Source organism: Mesoplodon densirostris, chromosome 5 (genome assembly GCF_025265405.1).
Source record: "Mesoplodon densirostris isolate mMesDen1 chromosome 5, mMesDen1 primary haplotype, whole genome shotgun sequence".
In the NCBI taxonomy this organism is placed as follows: domain Eukaryota; kingdom Metazoa; phylum Chordata; class Mammalia; order Artiodactyla; family Ziphiidae; genus Mesoplodon; species Mesoplodon densirostris.
The window spans coordinates 56,602,719-56,618,838 of record NC_082665.1 but is presented as its reverse complement, the minus strand read 5'-3'; the positions used below and the strand labels follow the sequence as shown (position 1 = coordinate 56,618,838).

Genomic DNA, 16,120 nt, shown 5'->3' with positions numbered 1-16,120 from the left:
TCAGACTTACAGAATGACTGGCTGAAGGGAGGGCAGGGCGGAAGGGGAAAGTAATGAAAAACATGATAGGCAGCGGCCCCAAATTGGGAAGGTGTGACTTGTGTGCCAGGCTGTGGGCACTGGGGAGCCCCTGAAGAGCTAGACTTCTGGATGCCCTTTCCCTAAACAGGTTATAGCACTAAGCAGAATATCCCAGCTACACACATCGTGAGCTGCTAAAAATGTGAAAAAAAAATTGAGTTTATCCATCAGACTGTTACTTCTCAGATAATACAGCCCATGTATTCCCACTGAGCACCTGTGGACCTCTGCAATGATGAGGAGAAATCCAACCTGACAGGTGAAATGAGGGTGAAAAAAGTGACTGGCTCATATTGTTAAGAGGACCATGTCAGTTTATTGCTGTAAGGGATTGTTAGGGGTGTTTATTGCTAAACGGCCTCCTCTTCCCACCCACCTTGACTCCCCATGTCAGGTTATAGGTTTGGAAAAGGAGTCATATTTAGTCAGTAATGATGTATTTAAGAGATTTTGTATTATGGGACCAAGCACAACCAGGATAACCGTAGACTTACATTAAAAAGTACAGTTATAAGATAACTTGTTAACTTTGACATGGTTTGGACCAAATGACTGAATTTGTTTTTTAAAAAATTGATTTTGAAAGATGAGGGTATATTAGCTTTTTCTGTTTCCTTAGCTCAATTTCGTATAATTTCTATATGTATTTATTCTTCCAGACTTGGTGCAGGTGTGGTTGGAATTGTTGATATACCCTTGGAGATCATGGAACCATCCCATAATAAGCAGGAATTTCTCAATGTCCAAGAGTATAAACATCTTCTAAAAGTTATGGGACGATACTTGGTCAAGTACTGTAAGGACACTGGAATCAGTGAGTATTCAGTAGTCATAGTAAGAGATACTTAATGGGAGATTAACTTGGTGATGTCTTTAAGCTGGATTGTACTGATTCGGGTAACCAGTAACCCCAAACCCTGAAAGAGAGTGCCTGCATTAAAAAACAAACATAAGGGAAATTAGTCTTAAAATCTTCCCCAGAATATTGCATGAGAAATAAAGCAGCAGATTAAAAATTCTAAGAGGAGGGCAATCAGAGAGCACTATGAAGTGGCAGCTGATCCTGTAGAGAGGGGGCAGAAGTTTGCTGGAAATAAGCTGAGAAACCCCCAAAGGACACTCCAGGACTCTACTGTGTAGGAGTGCAGAGTCCCACATGGACGTGAGTAGCACCTGCAGTATTGTTATATCATGCTGTAGAATAATCATTGTTGACCCTGGATAATTGTAGATATATTAAACCATGTTTTGTATATCTAATAAGTCTTGAATATATTAACTCCAGAAAGATTTAGATGAAAAAAATCACTAAAACACATATGCTTGGAAACGTAAAAAGATAAACTTTAGTTATCTGGAAAATTTGACTTTTTCAGATCACCTCACTCTCCAGAGATACCTGAACAGTGGTGTGCTGTGCATTAATTAAATAAACTTCCTTTAAATTATGCAGACATAGCGCTTAATTTATGGAAAGAAATAGGCTACTGTGTATTTGTTCAGTGAATTGCATGAAGTATGTATAATTCATGCATATCAAAAATTATGTCTCTAACCTTGAGACAACTTAAAATCTTATTATTGTCCCACTTGAAGTTGTAATCTTAGAATATTTTCTTTTCTTTTGTACCCACTCTGCTTGGTTCTGAAATTTTCTCATACCAGTGAAACAGGAAAGAGTGCAGGAACTCATGGGAAAAAATGTAAAGGGGGAATGACGTTGAGGGCACAGATTTCCTGCCCAGACTGGATTTTCCTGTCACAGTGTTAAACCTCCTCAGAGTGTGGTCTGTGGACTGGCAGCATCAGCATTACCTGACAGCTTGTTATAAATGCAGAATCTCAGGTCCCACCCAAGAACTACTGGATTAAAATCTGCACGTTAGCAAAATCTCCAGGGGATGTGTATGCACACTGAAGTTTAAGAAGCACTACTCTGAAGAGTACATCTTTTGCTTAGCATAGGCATACTTTTTCACATGTGTTTTTTTTTTTCTCAGAGACATGTTTGAAGTTATACTAAATGTAGGAATGACTACATTATTTGGCTAGCTGTGCTTAAAACTGTAGAAGACATAGGAATATACAGGGTGAGGTGGTATAAATCAATGATCTACTTGCTGGTCTTTAAATGCTAGCATGATATGGTTCAAAAAGAAAATGCTGAGCATTTGAAAATTATGTCACTTCCCCCATCCTCATATTTTCTCTGGAAGCTCCTTTGTGTGGAGTGTGGGTAGCCTCCCAACTTTGTACTCTCAACTCCAGGGTGTGACTTGCCAGCCTTCCCCCCTGTATGTAACTTCCTATTTCTATCTTATCTACCTAACTTTTTCAAAACCTTCTTAGTAGATGTAATAAGATTCAAGATTAGTAAGTTATATTTGTATTATAATTATTGATGGTTAATAACATGTTGATTTCCTAATTCCATAATTGTCTATGAATTGATTTAGGGCTAGAGGATACTCTCACAAAAGATGTTCCTCTAGAAGGAAAGCAGAGAGTGGAGAAAGGACAGTGAGCATGTGCATTTGCTCACATATCTCACAATTTCATCCCCAGACATCATTATCAAACTGAATCAAGTGATCAGGGTCAGAATTGGTAGTCTCAGGAACTGTGCTGAGGAGATCGACCTTCAAGGTCTTTGCTTATTAATTCCCACAAGAGTAAGCAAAGTTATGTAATGCTTAACTAATACTCTGAAAGCTAGTATTACAGGACACGCAATTTTAATGAAAAGTATTTGGGTAGATTTTTTGCCTTATAAATAAAAGATGCAGTCTTTGTATTTGCTGCAAGTCTGATCAGTTTCTGTGGAAAACTGGGCCCTTGTAAAAATCGAATCAGCAGAAAGGGGAATGGAGAGGTAATGACTTTTGTGTCATTTGTCAAATCTGCATTTACTTTTGGCACAGTTCATGCTAAGAATCTCAGAAGCGTTTTTCTTGACTCTGAGTCTGTCCTCACCTCACTGTCTGCTACTATGTTTTCTGAAACTTTATGCATCCTTTATGCATCCTTTCCAGTAAAATGGAAATATTAATCATCAGCTTTTTGGAATAGGGAGAGAAGGAGAAGAAGAAGATAGAGGGAAATATCAAATGAAATTTGAGTTGGAGCAGCAGCAATTACGTAGAAGTGTATTACTCAAATTTTCCAAAATGGATCAGAATATAGCTGACGTGCTACAATGAAATCTATGATGTAATAAGCACAGTCTTTCCTAGCAGCACTCAAATCATAGGGCCTCAGGTTGGTAAGAAGGTTAAAAATCATTTAATTGAGTCACTACCTCCCACCCCATGCTTTAATTCCCCTCTACCTCACGCACCCCTGCCCTAGGCAAGTGGAAGCCATTTTAAGCCTGAACAAGGGTTTTCCATGAAAGAAAAATCACTACTTCTTGAGGCAGCCCATGAATCTATGCACAGTTGTGTTAGAAAGTACATTTTCATGTTAATGTCAAATCTGTTTCTCATATGTTCTTTTACTCATTCGTCTGTGCCAGGCATGGAGTGTTATAGGACCAACACATCAGATGTGGTCCACCCTTTCTGGGAATTTACAGTCTAGCAGGGCTAACGGAAGTTCGCAGTTAGAAATGGGATTGGTGCCCAACAGAGAAGAAGTGGGAGCCAGTCATCAGGAGCTCAGAGTTTAGAGGCCAGAGAAGGCCTCCCTGAGGAAGAGATACTTCCTGAAGGATGAGGAGGAGTTAGCAAGGGTAACTTCATTCTCCCCCCTTGGGGTCAGGAAGGATAGGTCTAAAGCCTTTTCAAATGACAGCCCTCTATTTGAAGTTTTCTGTCTCTCTTCAGTCTTATATTATCCTAACATTTCCAAGTTCTGTTGTTATTCTTTATTTGACAAGGCATTAAATATATTCACCATTTTCACATTATTTTTTGTGAAGTCTATTACCTGGAAACAAAAGTTTCAGATGAAACCTTGAATAAAATGGGATCATCATCTCTTTAAGTTGTAATTCTGTTGCTATAGCCTAATATATTCTGAGTAAGCACATTATTGACCCTCAGTATCTTTATTACCAATTAAAGTTCTTAATAAAATGCTTAATGGGTGTTCTTGTTAAGCCATACTTCTTTTATATTTTTCCCGTAATTGTTTTTGGACCCTGGTGTAGAATCCTACATTTATTCCTATTAAATATTATCACCTTATTAGGCTCATTTTTCTCATGTTGTCAGGACCGTTTTTGGAATCTAATGGTGACTTTTACCTAATGTGCTATTCTTCCTGATATGTTAGGTTTGGCCAGTATTTTCTCTCTGATTTTATTTAAATCCTGTTGCACAGGATACAGAAATCAAGCACTTGGCCCTCCACCGATGACCTCCAATAAGGTAGAAATGGGACACTGAGTGAGGACAATTAACCATATTAATTTCTCAGTTTGTGTAATTTTGAAAGTAAGGGATACTATTTGTTAGATGAATAATTCTTTTAAAAATAGATAACTCTCTATGCCTTAGCTTGGGCTGCTATAGCAAGATACCATAGACTGACCAGTTTATGAGCAACGTAAATTTATTTCTCATAGCTTTGGAGGCTGGAAGTCCAGGATCAGGGTGCCAGCACAGTTGGGTTCTGGTGAGAGCCCTTCTTCCAGTTTGCAGGCTGCTGACATCTTGTTGTATCCTCCCATGGTGGAAAAAGAGTGAGTGAGCTTTCTGGCCTCTTCTTATAAGGGCACCAATCCCATTCATGATGGCTCCCCCTAATGACCTTGTTACTTCCCAAAGGCCTCACCTCCAAATACCATCGCCTTGGGAATTAGGCATCAACATAGGAATTTAGGAGGGACACAGATGTTCAGCCCATAACAGTCCAGTAGCCAGATGTAGCTAGCTGCTCACAATAAAATTTTGTTTCTCTTATTATATACTTAAGTCTCTCAGATCTCAGGAAGGCACTTCAAGAAAAGTGAAACACAACATTCTGCTAGGGATACACATTGAGTGAGGAGGCCTGTGTAAGTATTGAAAGATGAGGCTATGAGACAAGTTTATTTGAAGGTGTAGGTTGAGAAGCAAGTCATTTTTTTAAATTCAGTTTTTGAAGTTACGGATTTTATGTATTTATTCTATTGTATTTTTAAAATATTGTATTTTATCTTTTATTTAAAAACATTTTTATTATGGTGGTATGGGCTGAATTGTGCCTCCCCTGAATTCGTATGTTTTAGTCCTAACTCCCAGGAACCCCCAGAATGTGATTGTGTTTGGAGATAGGACCTTTAAAGAGGTGATAATTTTAAACGAGGCAGTTAGGCTGGGCCCTAATCCAATGTCATTAGTGTCCTTATACGAAGAGGAAATGTGGACACACGAAGAGACACCAGGGATGGGTGTGCACAGAGAAAAGAATATGTGAGGACACAGTGAGAAGGTGGAGAGAAGCCTCACAGGAAACCAACCTGCCAACACGTTGATCTTGGGCTTTCAGCCTCCAGAGCTGTGAGGAAATAAATCTCTGTTGTTTAAGCCACCCAGTCTGTGGTGTTTTGTTATGGCAGCCTTAGTAAACTAATATATATGGGAAATTGCAAAATTAGACAGATTTAAGGAAAATGAAATCCGTAAATCCTTCATCCAACCTCAGCAGTTATCAACTTCTGGGCAAACTGGTTTTATCCATGCTCCCACCTACTCCCCCACAACTGGGTTATGAAGGACATTCCATACACTTTATAATTACATCCGTGTATATATATATATATATATATATATATATATATATATTTTAAACATGGAAGAACTTTTTAAATAAATTTATTTATTTATTTTTGGCTGCATTGGGTCTTTGTTGCTATGCGCGGTTCTTCTCTACTTGCAGCGAGCGGGGGCTACTCTTCGTTGTGGTATGTGGGCTTCTCATTGCGGTGGCTTCTCTTGTTGCGGAGTACAGGCTCTAGGTGTGTGGCACCACAAGCTCTACTTGTGGCACACGGGCTCAGTAGTTGTGGCTCACAGGCTCAGTAGTTGTGGCTCGCGAGCTCTAGAGCACAGGCTCAGTAGTTGTGGCGCACGGGCTTAATTGCTCCACGGCATGTGGGATCTTCCCAGACCAGGGCTTGAACCCGTGTCCCCTGCATTGGCAGGCGGATTCTTAACCACTGTGCCACCAGGGAAGCCCCATATATATTTTAGCATGTACTCCTAAAAGAAAGAACTCTGTTTAAAAACATACCCACAATACAAGTATCACACCTAAAAAATTATCAATACTTTCTTAATATCGTAAAAATATCCAGCCTATCTTTTACATTTTGAATTATTTTCTGTTATAAATCATAGCACCTCTACCCCATCCTCATATTTCTCTTTACTGCTCACTCTCTCTTTTTTTTTTTTTGACAGGGGGTATTTATTTGTAGGAAAAACTGAGTTGGTTGTCTTATAGTTTTCATGGTTTAAATTTTGCTGACTGAATTACTGGGTGTAGTTTAACAAATTCTTCCATTCTGTTTATTTCTCTGTAAATTGGTAGAATCTAGCAGCTTGACCAAATTCAGATGCATTTTTTTTGTTGTTGTTTCATCAAGATGCTTCAGAGGTGGTAGTGTGTTCTATCAGGAGCCATAAGTCATTTGATTGTCTCTCTTTTAATGATATTAACAGTTAATGATCAAAGCTCAGATCCCTTAAGAGTTCCAAAATCTTATATTCTAATTCTTTCATATTTTCTTTGATTATTAACTCTAATACTTCTGTTAAGAAAAACTTTTTTCATCTACTATTTGGTTACCCATGTTAGTTGGTAATTTACTATTTGACAGCAGAAACAATAGAACTCTATACAACTAAACAAATTACATTGGCTGAAAGCTTGATTTGAGAGGAATTAGAGATAAAATTAAAATATTAAAAAACGTTATAGACATTTGCCTAACTGATTTATATGGCATAAATATGTACTCTGTTTAAAATTGTTACTTTGTGCCAGCTCCCAGCAAATAGCAGGATGGTTCAGGAGTTCAGTGGATTGATTTCTGTTTTTTAAAAATGATCACATTCTTAGATTTTATCCATTTACACTGCTTTCACCTGGTAATTGAAATTATCACCATTGACAGCACTTACGCTTCCTTTTCTTTCTGACTGCACTTGTATTATTATCATGATAATGACATTTTTTACATCTACAATGAAGTTTCTTGCTAAAATATCTCAGAGGATCTCACCTATATTGCAAATAAAATATGAAAAAGCCAGCCCTTCTTCTTTTGTCTGGAACTAAATACACTTTGATTCTTACAGTTTGATTTTTCCCTGCCATACCAGAAGCAAGTCCTCAAAACTCTCTTCATTAGTCTGCATATGTGTACCTTAGAAGAAAGAGTAAGTTGTATCTAATGACTCTGATATTAAGACAGTGCAATCAGAATTAAACACAAGTGGTATTAACAACAGCGAAAAGAGTCTTTACACTTTTGAGACCATTAAGTCAGTTAGGGGGCTTTGTGTATGTCTGAGTAAGGTAAAGAGAGTCCTGGTAGAAAGAAAAATTATGCTAATCCAGGTATTGAGGAGACTTAGGTAACTAACTAGGCTATTGCCCATGATAACACAGAATGTTTTATGAATATATTTCTATTATTATGTCTAATTTTGATTTCTACATTTTAGAAAGAATAAGAAAAAATGAGTATATCTAAAGAAAGCTATGAACATGACGAAATAAAAGTATAACCTAAAAAGGGAAAGTAAAATTGCTCCTTTATAAGGAAAGAACCATTAGAAACCTAACTCTCCTGAGGTTTGTTTTTGAAAGTTTGTCACCCTGAGGCCTCCATCCATCTTCCTTCTAGTGTCCAGTGTGCAGAACGATGTGGTTCTGAACTGGTAGACAGGAAGCCCTAGGGGACCTTAGAGGGTGGCTTGGAGTCCTTGAATCCCTGGCTACCAGTGATTGTCTAAGATGGCATTATGTCTTGTACATGTACATGCTACAGTTTTTCAAATACATATGGATGTAGTTGTGGGTAGTAAGATGTAAAATCACACAAAAGTATGATTAAATTCATTATTTATTTATTTATTTTGTCATCATGTATTTTCTCAAGTTGGGAGCAGGAGGTGGTTCTAAAATCATTTTTGCAGCTTAAGGAGATCCTTGTGGGAAGCAGCTGATATGGAACGAGAGAAAATGATGTGACATTGTCAGGTGAAGTAATGACCTTACTATGAAGTTGGACCAACTCCGCAGATTCCTGGAGTCTGCGGCGTCTGCTGTGCTCACAGTAGAGTGGAGAAGGAAAGGTATTCAGACTGCAGCTGCCACCTACTTCTGCCATTGACTGTACTGTACCATGAGACTGACCCAACCCCACTCCGCCACATCCACGAGCCAAGAGAAAGAATGGCGCTGGAAGCACCTTCAGCACCACTGAAGACATCTTGCCTTGTTTCATCTCGCCTCAATTTAAATAGAGTTCTTTGGGAGGTGATCATATAGGCCCTCTCTCATCTCAAATGCACCACACATTCTCTAAGCCATCATGGCAGTTCTTCCTGATAAGTGGCCGCTGGCCTCAAGAGTGTACAGGCTTCACTACCAACTGATGGGAGTTGGCGTATCAGTTGAAACCAGTTTGCTATCCCTAACCCAGAGATGCCATCAAGACTATAAATGATAAATGATCACACCATGGATCAGCTTAACAAGGATCTCATGTCTAGCTTAGCTAAGAATGACACAGGTAATGACAAATAGGACAATATTCAACAGACGAGGATGTGTGATCAACAGTCCTCTGAGAATGGATGTGTAATTTCTATTTGAGATCTTTAAAAATAGAATATAATCATCTATTTAGGTGCAGAACTACCTGAAGGCAGGGACCTCATTTAAATACCTTCTCCATCTTAAGATTTTCCTGGTGCTTTGATTTCATAAGCTGTTTTAGGTTTCCTTATTTTGATTGAAAACATCAAAGCTTTGCTTTGGTAGTTTATTACTGAATTTTATTACTTCTCCACTTGGCTAACTGATTCCCTGAATGTCATTATACATTCTATGAATAGATACGAAACTGACATCTAGGAGGCTGTTAACATTTCTCCTCTTTTTAAGAGGCAAAATCTATGTGAACTGCTCTTTCAGTTACTGGTTTTTGACAATTTTTTTAGTAAGTTATTGCACTAGTTCCCACTATTTTTTCCTGGTTTTAAAAGGCTCCTGAAAAATTAATCAAATTAATTTAAATGTTAGGAATCTTCTGAATACAGTACTCCATACATAGCAATAAATTAAATTTTCGCAGATTTTCTCAGATACTTATTCTAGAAATCAGGACTTTAATTCTGTGTGCATTAATCCCTGATTATTCCATTAATTTAACAAGCTTGTTGATTATTCAAATAAGAGTCTCAAGGTATGTATTCTATAATTTTGAATATTATAAATATTTCCTGTTTATAAATGTAAACTGAATTTTAAAATCAATACCTTGAGATTGTTAAAATAATATAATTGTGAAATTAATAAATTTTGGGTTACCTACATAACATTCTCCATTGGCTGGAAATATTTAAGATGTATTTTTAAAAGTCAAGTACTTTTTCATATTTTGGAATTTCAGTTTTTTTCTCTTAATAGACTTCTTGATGAAAGGGCAATTTAAAAACCTTCATTAATACACATTAACAAAAAATGGTTTATTAAAACCATATATTAAAAATATCCATAATTGTATACCACTTCATATGTTAAGGCCAAGCTGGTTTAATAAATTTTATTATTAATTTTACTATTTCTTGCCAGACTAGAATAGACAAGAATTTTTTCCAGGTTTATTGGGCTATAATTGACAAAAAAAATCATGTATGTTTATAAAGTGAACAACATGATTCATGAAATATTTGTGAAATATTTACCACAGTCAAGTTAATTAAAACATCTGTCACGTCACACAGTTACCTTGTTGCATGTGTGGGGGATAAGAATGCTTAAGATCTACTCTCTTAGCAAATTTCAAGTATGCAATATGGTATTATTAACTATAGTCACCATGTTGTACATTAGATCCTCAGAACTTACTGAGTTTATAACTGAAAGCTTGTACCCTTTGACCAACGTCTCCCCATTACCTCTGGCCCACAGTTGCCAGCAACCACCATTCTACCTTCTGTTTTTATGAGTTCAACTTTATTATTATTATTTTTAGATTCCACATATAAGTCATATCATGTATTTTTCTGTCTGGCTTATTTCACTTAGCAGTAATGACCTCCACATTCATTCTTATAGCAAATGGCAGGATCTTCAAATTTTTTATGGCTAAATAATATTTTATTCTCTCTCTCGCGCGCATGTGCACACACACACACACCATTTTCTTCAACCATTCATCCATCGTTGGACACTTAGGTGGTTTCCATATTTCCATATCTTGCCTGTAGTGACTAATGTTGCAGTGAACATGGGAGTGCAAATATCTTCTCAAGATACCGATTCCATTTTCTTCAGATATATACCCAGAAGTGGGTTTCTGGATCATATAATAGTTATATTTTTAATTTTTGAGGAAACTCCGTACTGTTTTCCATAATTCTCATACCAATTTACATTCCCACCAACAGTGCACAAGGCTTCCCTTTTCTCCACATTCCCAGCATTTGTTTTATCTTCTCTTTTTGATAATAGCCATCCTAACAGGTATGAAGTGATATCTTATTGTGGTTTTGATTTGCACTTCCCTGATTATTCGTGATGTTGAGCACCTTTTCATGTACCTGTTGGCCATTTGTATGTCTTTTTTGGAAAACTGTCTATTCAGGTCTTTTGCCCATTTTTCAGTAGGAGTTTTATTGTTGTTATTCAGTTGTGTGAATTCTTTGTACATTTTAGATATTAACCCCTTATCATATAAATTACTTGCAGATATTTTCTCCCCTTCTGTATGTTACCTTTTCATTTTTTTGATTGTTTCATTTGCTATATAGAGACTTTGCAGTTTGATATAGTCCCACCTTTTTTTTTTTTTTTTTGCTTGTGTCAGGTCAAAAAAAAAAAATCATCACCCAGACCAATGTCAAGGAGCTTTTTGTATGTTTTCTTCTAGGAACTTTATGGTTTCCTGTCTTACAATTAAGCCTTTAATTCATTTTGGGTTAATATTTATGAGTGGCATAAAATAGTTTAATTCTTTTGTGAGTAGATCCAGTTTTCCCACCATTTATTGAAAAGAATGTTCTTTACGTGTGTTCTTGGCACCCTTGTCAAAGATTAGTTGGCTATATTTGTGTAGGTTTATTTCTAGCCTTTCTGTTCTATTCCACTGGTCAATGTGTCTGTTTTTATGCCAGTCCCATACTGTTTTGATTACTATAGCTTTGTTATAATTTGAAATTAGAAAGTGTGGTGCCTCCAACTTTGTTCTTCTTTCTCAAGATAGCTTTGACTATTCAAGGTCTTTTGTGGCTCCACACAAGTTTCAGTATTGTTTTTTGTACTTCTATGAAAAATGTCATAGTAATTTTCATAGGGATTGCATTGAATCTATAGATTGCTTTGAGTAGTATAGACATATTCTTTCAACCAAATATTCTCTCAATCAAAGAACACAGGATAGGGCCTCCCTGGTGGCGCAAGTGGTTGAGAGTCCGCCTGCCGATGCAGGGGATACGGGTTCGTGCCCCGGTCTGGGAGGATCCCATATGCCGCGGAGCGGCTGGGCCCGTGAGCCATGGCCGCTGAGCCTGCGCGTCCGGAGCCTGCGCGTCCGGAGCCTGTGCTCCGCAACGGGGGAGGCCACAACAGTGAGAGGCCCGCATACCGCAAAAAAAAAAAAAAAAAAAAAAAAGAACACAGGATATCTTTCCATTTATTTATGTCTTCAGTGTTTTTCATCAGTCAGTAGATTTCAGTGTATAGGTCTTTCATCTCCGTGGTTAAATTTAATCCTAAGTATTTTATTGTTTTTGATACTATTGTAAATGAAATTGCTTTCTTAATTTCTCTGTCAGATAGTTCATTGTTAGTGACAGAGACGCAACTGATTTTTGTACATTGATTTTGTATCTTGCAACTTTACTGAATTCCTTGTTTAGTTTTTTGGTGGAGTCTCTAGGTTTTGCATATATACTATCATGTCATCTGCAAACAGAGAAAATTTTAACTTCTTCCTTTCTGATTTGGTTGCCTTTTATTTCTTTTTTCATGACTAATTGCTCTGGTTAGGACTTCCAGTACTATGTTGAATAGAAGTGGCAAAATTGGACATCCTTGTCTTATTCCTGATCTTGAAGAAAAACTTTAACTTTTCACTGTTGAGTATGATGTTGGCTGTGGGCTTGTTGTCTATGGCCTTTATTATGTTGAGTTACATAGTTTCTGTAATTCATTTGTTGAGAGTTTTTATCATAAAGTGGTGTTGAATTTTGTCAAATGCTCTTTCTGTACCTATTGAGATGATCATATGATTTTTAGTCTTCATTCCATTAATGTAGCGTGTCATATTTATTGATTTATGTATGTTGAACTGTTTTTGCATCCAGGGATAAATACCGCATGATCCTTTTATTGTTCTGTCGAATTTGGTTTGCTTTGTTTTGTTGAGGATTTTTGCATCTATGTTCACCGGTGATATTAGCCTATACTTTTCTTTGCTTATAATGTCCTTATCTGGTTTTGGAATCAGGGTAATACAGACCTCATAAAATGAGTTTGGAAGGGTGTCCTCCTCTTCAGTTTCTTGGAAGAGATAGAGAAGGATACGTATTTATTTCTTTAATGTTTGATAAAATTCACCACTGAAGCCATCTGGTCCTGGGCTTCTTATTTGTTGTGAGATTTTTTAAAAAAAATTTTATTGACATAGAGTTGATTTACAATGTTGTGTTAGTTTCAGGTGTACAGCAAAGTGAATCAGTTATATCCACTCTTTTTTTTTTTTTGATTCTTTACCCATATAGGCCATTACAGAGTATTGAGTAGAGTTCCCTGTGCTATACAGCAGGTTCTTATTAGTTACCTATTTTATATATGGTAGTGTGTATATGTCAATCCCAGTCTCCCAATTTATCCCTCCTGCCCCTTATCCCCTGGTAAATATACGTTGGTTTTCTACATCTGTGACTCTACTTCCATTTTGTAAATAAGTTCATTTGAACCCTTTTTATTAGATTCCACATATAAGTGATATCATATGATGTTTGTCTTTCTGTGTCTGACTTACTTCACTCAATATGACAATCTCTAGGTCCATCCATGTTACTGTAAATGGCATTATTTTGTTCTTTTTTATGTCTGAGTAATATTCCATTTTATATATGTACCACATCTTCTTTATCCATTCCTCTGTTGATGGACATTTAGATTGCTTAGATGTCCTGGCTATTGTAAATAGTGCTGCAGTGAACATTGGGGTGCATGTATCTTTTCAAATTATGGGTTTCTCTGGGTATATGCCCAGGAGTGGAATTGCTAGGTCATATGGTGGTTCTATTTTTAGTTTTTTAAGGAACCTCCATACTGTTCTCCATAGTGGCCACCCCAGTTTACATTCCCATCAACAGTATAGGAGGGTTCCCTTTTCTCCACCCCCTCTCCAGCATTTACTGTTTGTAGATTTTTTGGTTATGGCCATTCTGACCGGTGTGAGGTGATACCTCATTGTAGTTTTGATTTGCATTTCTCTAATAATTAGTGATGTTGAGCATCTTTTCATGTACTATTTGGCCATCTGTATGTCTTCTTTGGAGAAATGTCTATTTAGATCTTATGCCCATTTTTTGTATGGAAACACAAAAGACCCCAAATAACCAAAGCAATCTTGAGAAAGAAAAATGGAGCTGAGGAATCAGACTCCCTGACTTCAGACTATACTACAAAGCTACAGTCATCAAAACAGTATGGTACTGGCACAAAAACAGAAATATAGATCAATGGAACAGCATAGAAAGCCCAGAGATAAACCCATGAACCTATGGTCACCTAATCTATGACAAAGGTGGCAAGAATATATAATGGGGAAAAAGACAGTCTCTTCAATAAGTGGTGCTGGGAAAACTGGACAGCTACATGTAAAAGAATGAAATTAGAACACTCCTTAACACCATACACAAAAATAAACTCAAAATGGATTAAAGACCTAAATGTAAGGCCGGGCACTATAAAACTCTTAGAGGAAAACTTCGGCAGAACACTCTTTGAAATAGCAGCAAGATCTTTTTTCATTCACCAACTAGAGTAATGGAAATAAAAACAAAAATAAACAAATGAGATCTAATTAAACTTAAAAGCTTTTGCACAGAAAAGGAAACTGTAAAGAAAACAAAAAGACAACCATCAGAATGGGAGAAAATATTTGCAAATGAAGCAACTGACAAGGGATTAATCTCCAAAATATACAAGCAGCTCATGCAGTTCAATATCAAAAAAAAAAAAAAAAAACCAATCAAAAAATGCTGGGAGGCTCTGAAAGCGGAGCGCGTTTCCGCATGAGGCGGTTGATTCGTGAGCGCCGGGGCGCTAGGCGCCTGCGCAGAGGCCCAGGCGTCTCCCCGCTCGGCCCGGGTTAGAGGGAGAGAGTGCTGGACTCCTACTTCGAGCCGGCAGTGGAGGAGAGCGCTTTAAAAAGCCATCTTGATACCGCCTTTGAGCCCGAGTCCTGTGTTGACCTAACCAAGGAAGAAACAAGTGATTCCATTAGTTCTAAATCCAGCACATCTGAAAATGTTCAGCAAGAAGATGGCAGCATGTTCTCTTTCATTACCTGGAATATTGATGGATTGGACCTGAACAATCTGCCAGAGAGGGCTCGAGGGGTGTGTTCCTATTTAACTTTGTACAGCCCAGATGTGGTATTTCTACAGGAAGTTATTCCCCCATATTCTACCTACCTAAAGAAGAAAGCAAGTAGTTATGAGATTATTACAGGTCATGAAGAAGGCTATTTCACAGCTATAATGTTGAAGAAATCGAGATTGAAATTTAAAAGCCAAGAGATTATTCCTTTTCCAAATACAAAAATGATGAGAAGCCTTTTGTGTGTGCATGTGAGTGTGTCAGGAAATGAACTTTGCCTTATGACTTCTCATTTGGAGAGCACCAAAGGGCATGCTAAGGAACGAATGAATCAGTTGAAAATGGTTTTAAAGAAAATGCAAGAGGTTCCAGAGTCCACTACAGTTATATTTGCAGGAGATACGAATTTAAGGGATCACGAAGTTACCAAATGTGGTGGTTTACCCAGCAACATTTTGGATGTCTGGGAGTTTTTGGGCAAACCTAAGCATTGCCAGTATACATGGGATACACAAATGAACTCTACTCTTGGAATAGCTGCTACTTGTAAGCTTCGTTTTGATCGAATATTTTTTAGAGCAGCAGCAGAAGGTGGCCACATTATTCCCCGAAGTTTGGACCTCCTTGGGTTGGAAAAACTGGACTGTGGTAGATTTCCTAGTGATCACTGGGGTCTTCTGTGCAACTTAGATGTAATATTGTGAACTGCTTTTCAAATACGAGTTTTAAATGTTCTGAGCAATTTTGTTCTGTGTTTTTGCAAATATAATTGCTACCTGTCTGGAAAGGTAGCTTAATATGGAGGAATTATTATACTGGATCATTGTAACAAAAGAATAAACGACTGTGATTTTATTTTGTGGATTGTGTCTTCAGATTTCAGAACTAAATCTTAGTGTTTATTTAAATGAAAGCATACCTGTGTTCAGAACATGAGGCCTCTTAATGAAAGGTCGCAAAGGCTATCAGCTATTACAAGCTCTGGCTTGTAATAGTGCTCACAGCTGCTGGCTGGATCTGCATTTAAATAGATTGCAGCTATACTACGTCAGACTTTTTGTCAGCTAACAGTGCCTAATTGGTAAGCTAGAAATGAACTCATGATTTAAAATCCGTTAATTTTTAAAAATTCATGTTTGTAGTTATGTCACCAACAGAGGCAAAGTTAGGCTTGATAATGATTAAAGTCAGTTTTATAGAGGCATTGAACTTTTTTTCTAAGAGAAAAATAAATGTGTAAAAAGAATTAGCCTTTTAGTTT

General features: G+C 37.2%; 2 protein-coding genes across 2 annotated transcripts in view; both read left to right on the top strand.

Annotated features, from left to right (window-relative positions):
- Positions 1–16,120, top strand: part of MORC1 (MORC family CW-type zinc finger 1) — a 217,545-nt gene that overhangs the window by 78,554 nt on the left and 122,871 nt on the right. Inside the window, 1 exon segment of the mRNA XM_060099828.1 lies at positions 741–895. Within this exon segment, the coding sequence (XP_059955811.1) occupies positions 741–895 (155 nt within the window).
- On the top strand, positions 8,845–15,638 carry LOC132491022 (tyrosyl-DNA phosphodiesterase 2-like). The gene is made up of 2 exons (XM_060099838.1): positions 8,845–8,877; positions 14,634–15,638. Exons 1-2 carry the CDS (start codon positions 8,845–8,847, stop codon positions 15,561–15,563), a joined length of 963 nt encoding a protein of 320 aa, XP_059955821.1. The 3' UTR covers positions 15,564–15,638.

What these genes read in the sequence shown, in the direction of transcription:
- LOC132491022 (XM_060099838.1), top strand. Translation starts at nt 8,845, where the DNA reads ATGTGTGATCAACAGTCCTCTGAGAATGGATGT. An exon ending in AGTCCTCTGAGAATGGATGT is followed by an intron (nt 8,878 to 14,633) that starts GTAATTTCTATT and finishes GGCCCGGGTTAG; the next exon opens with AGGGAGAGAGTGCTGGACTC.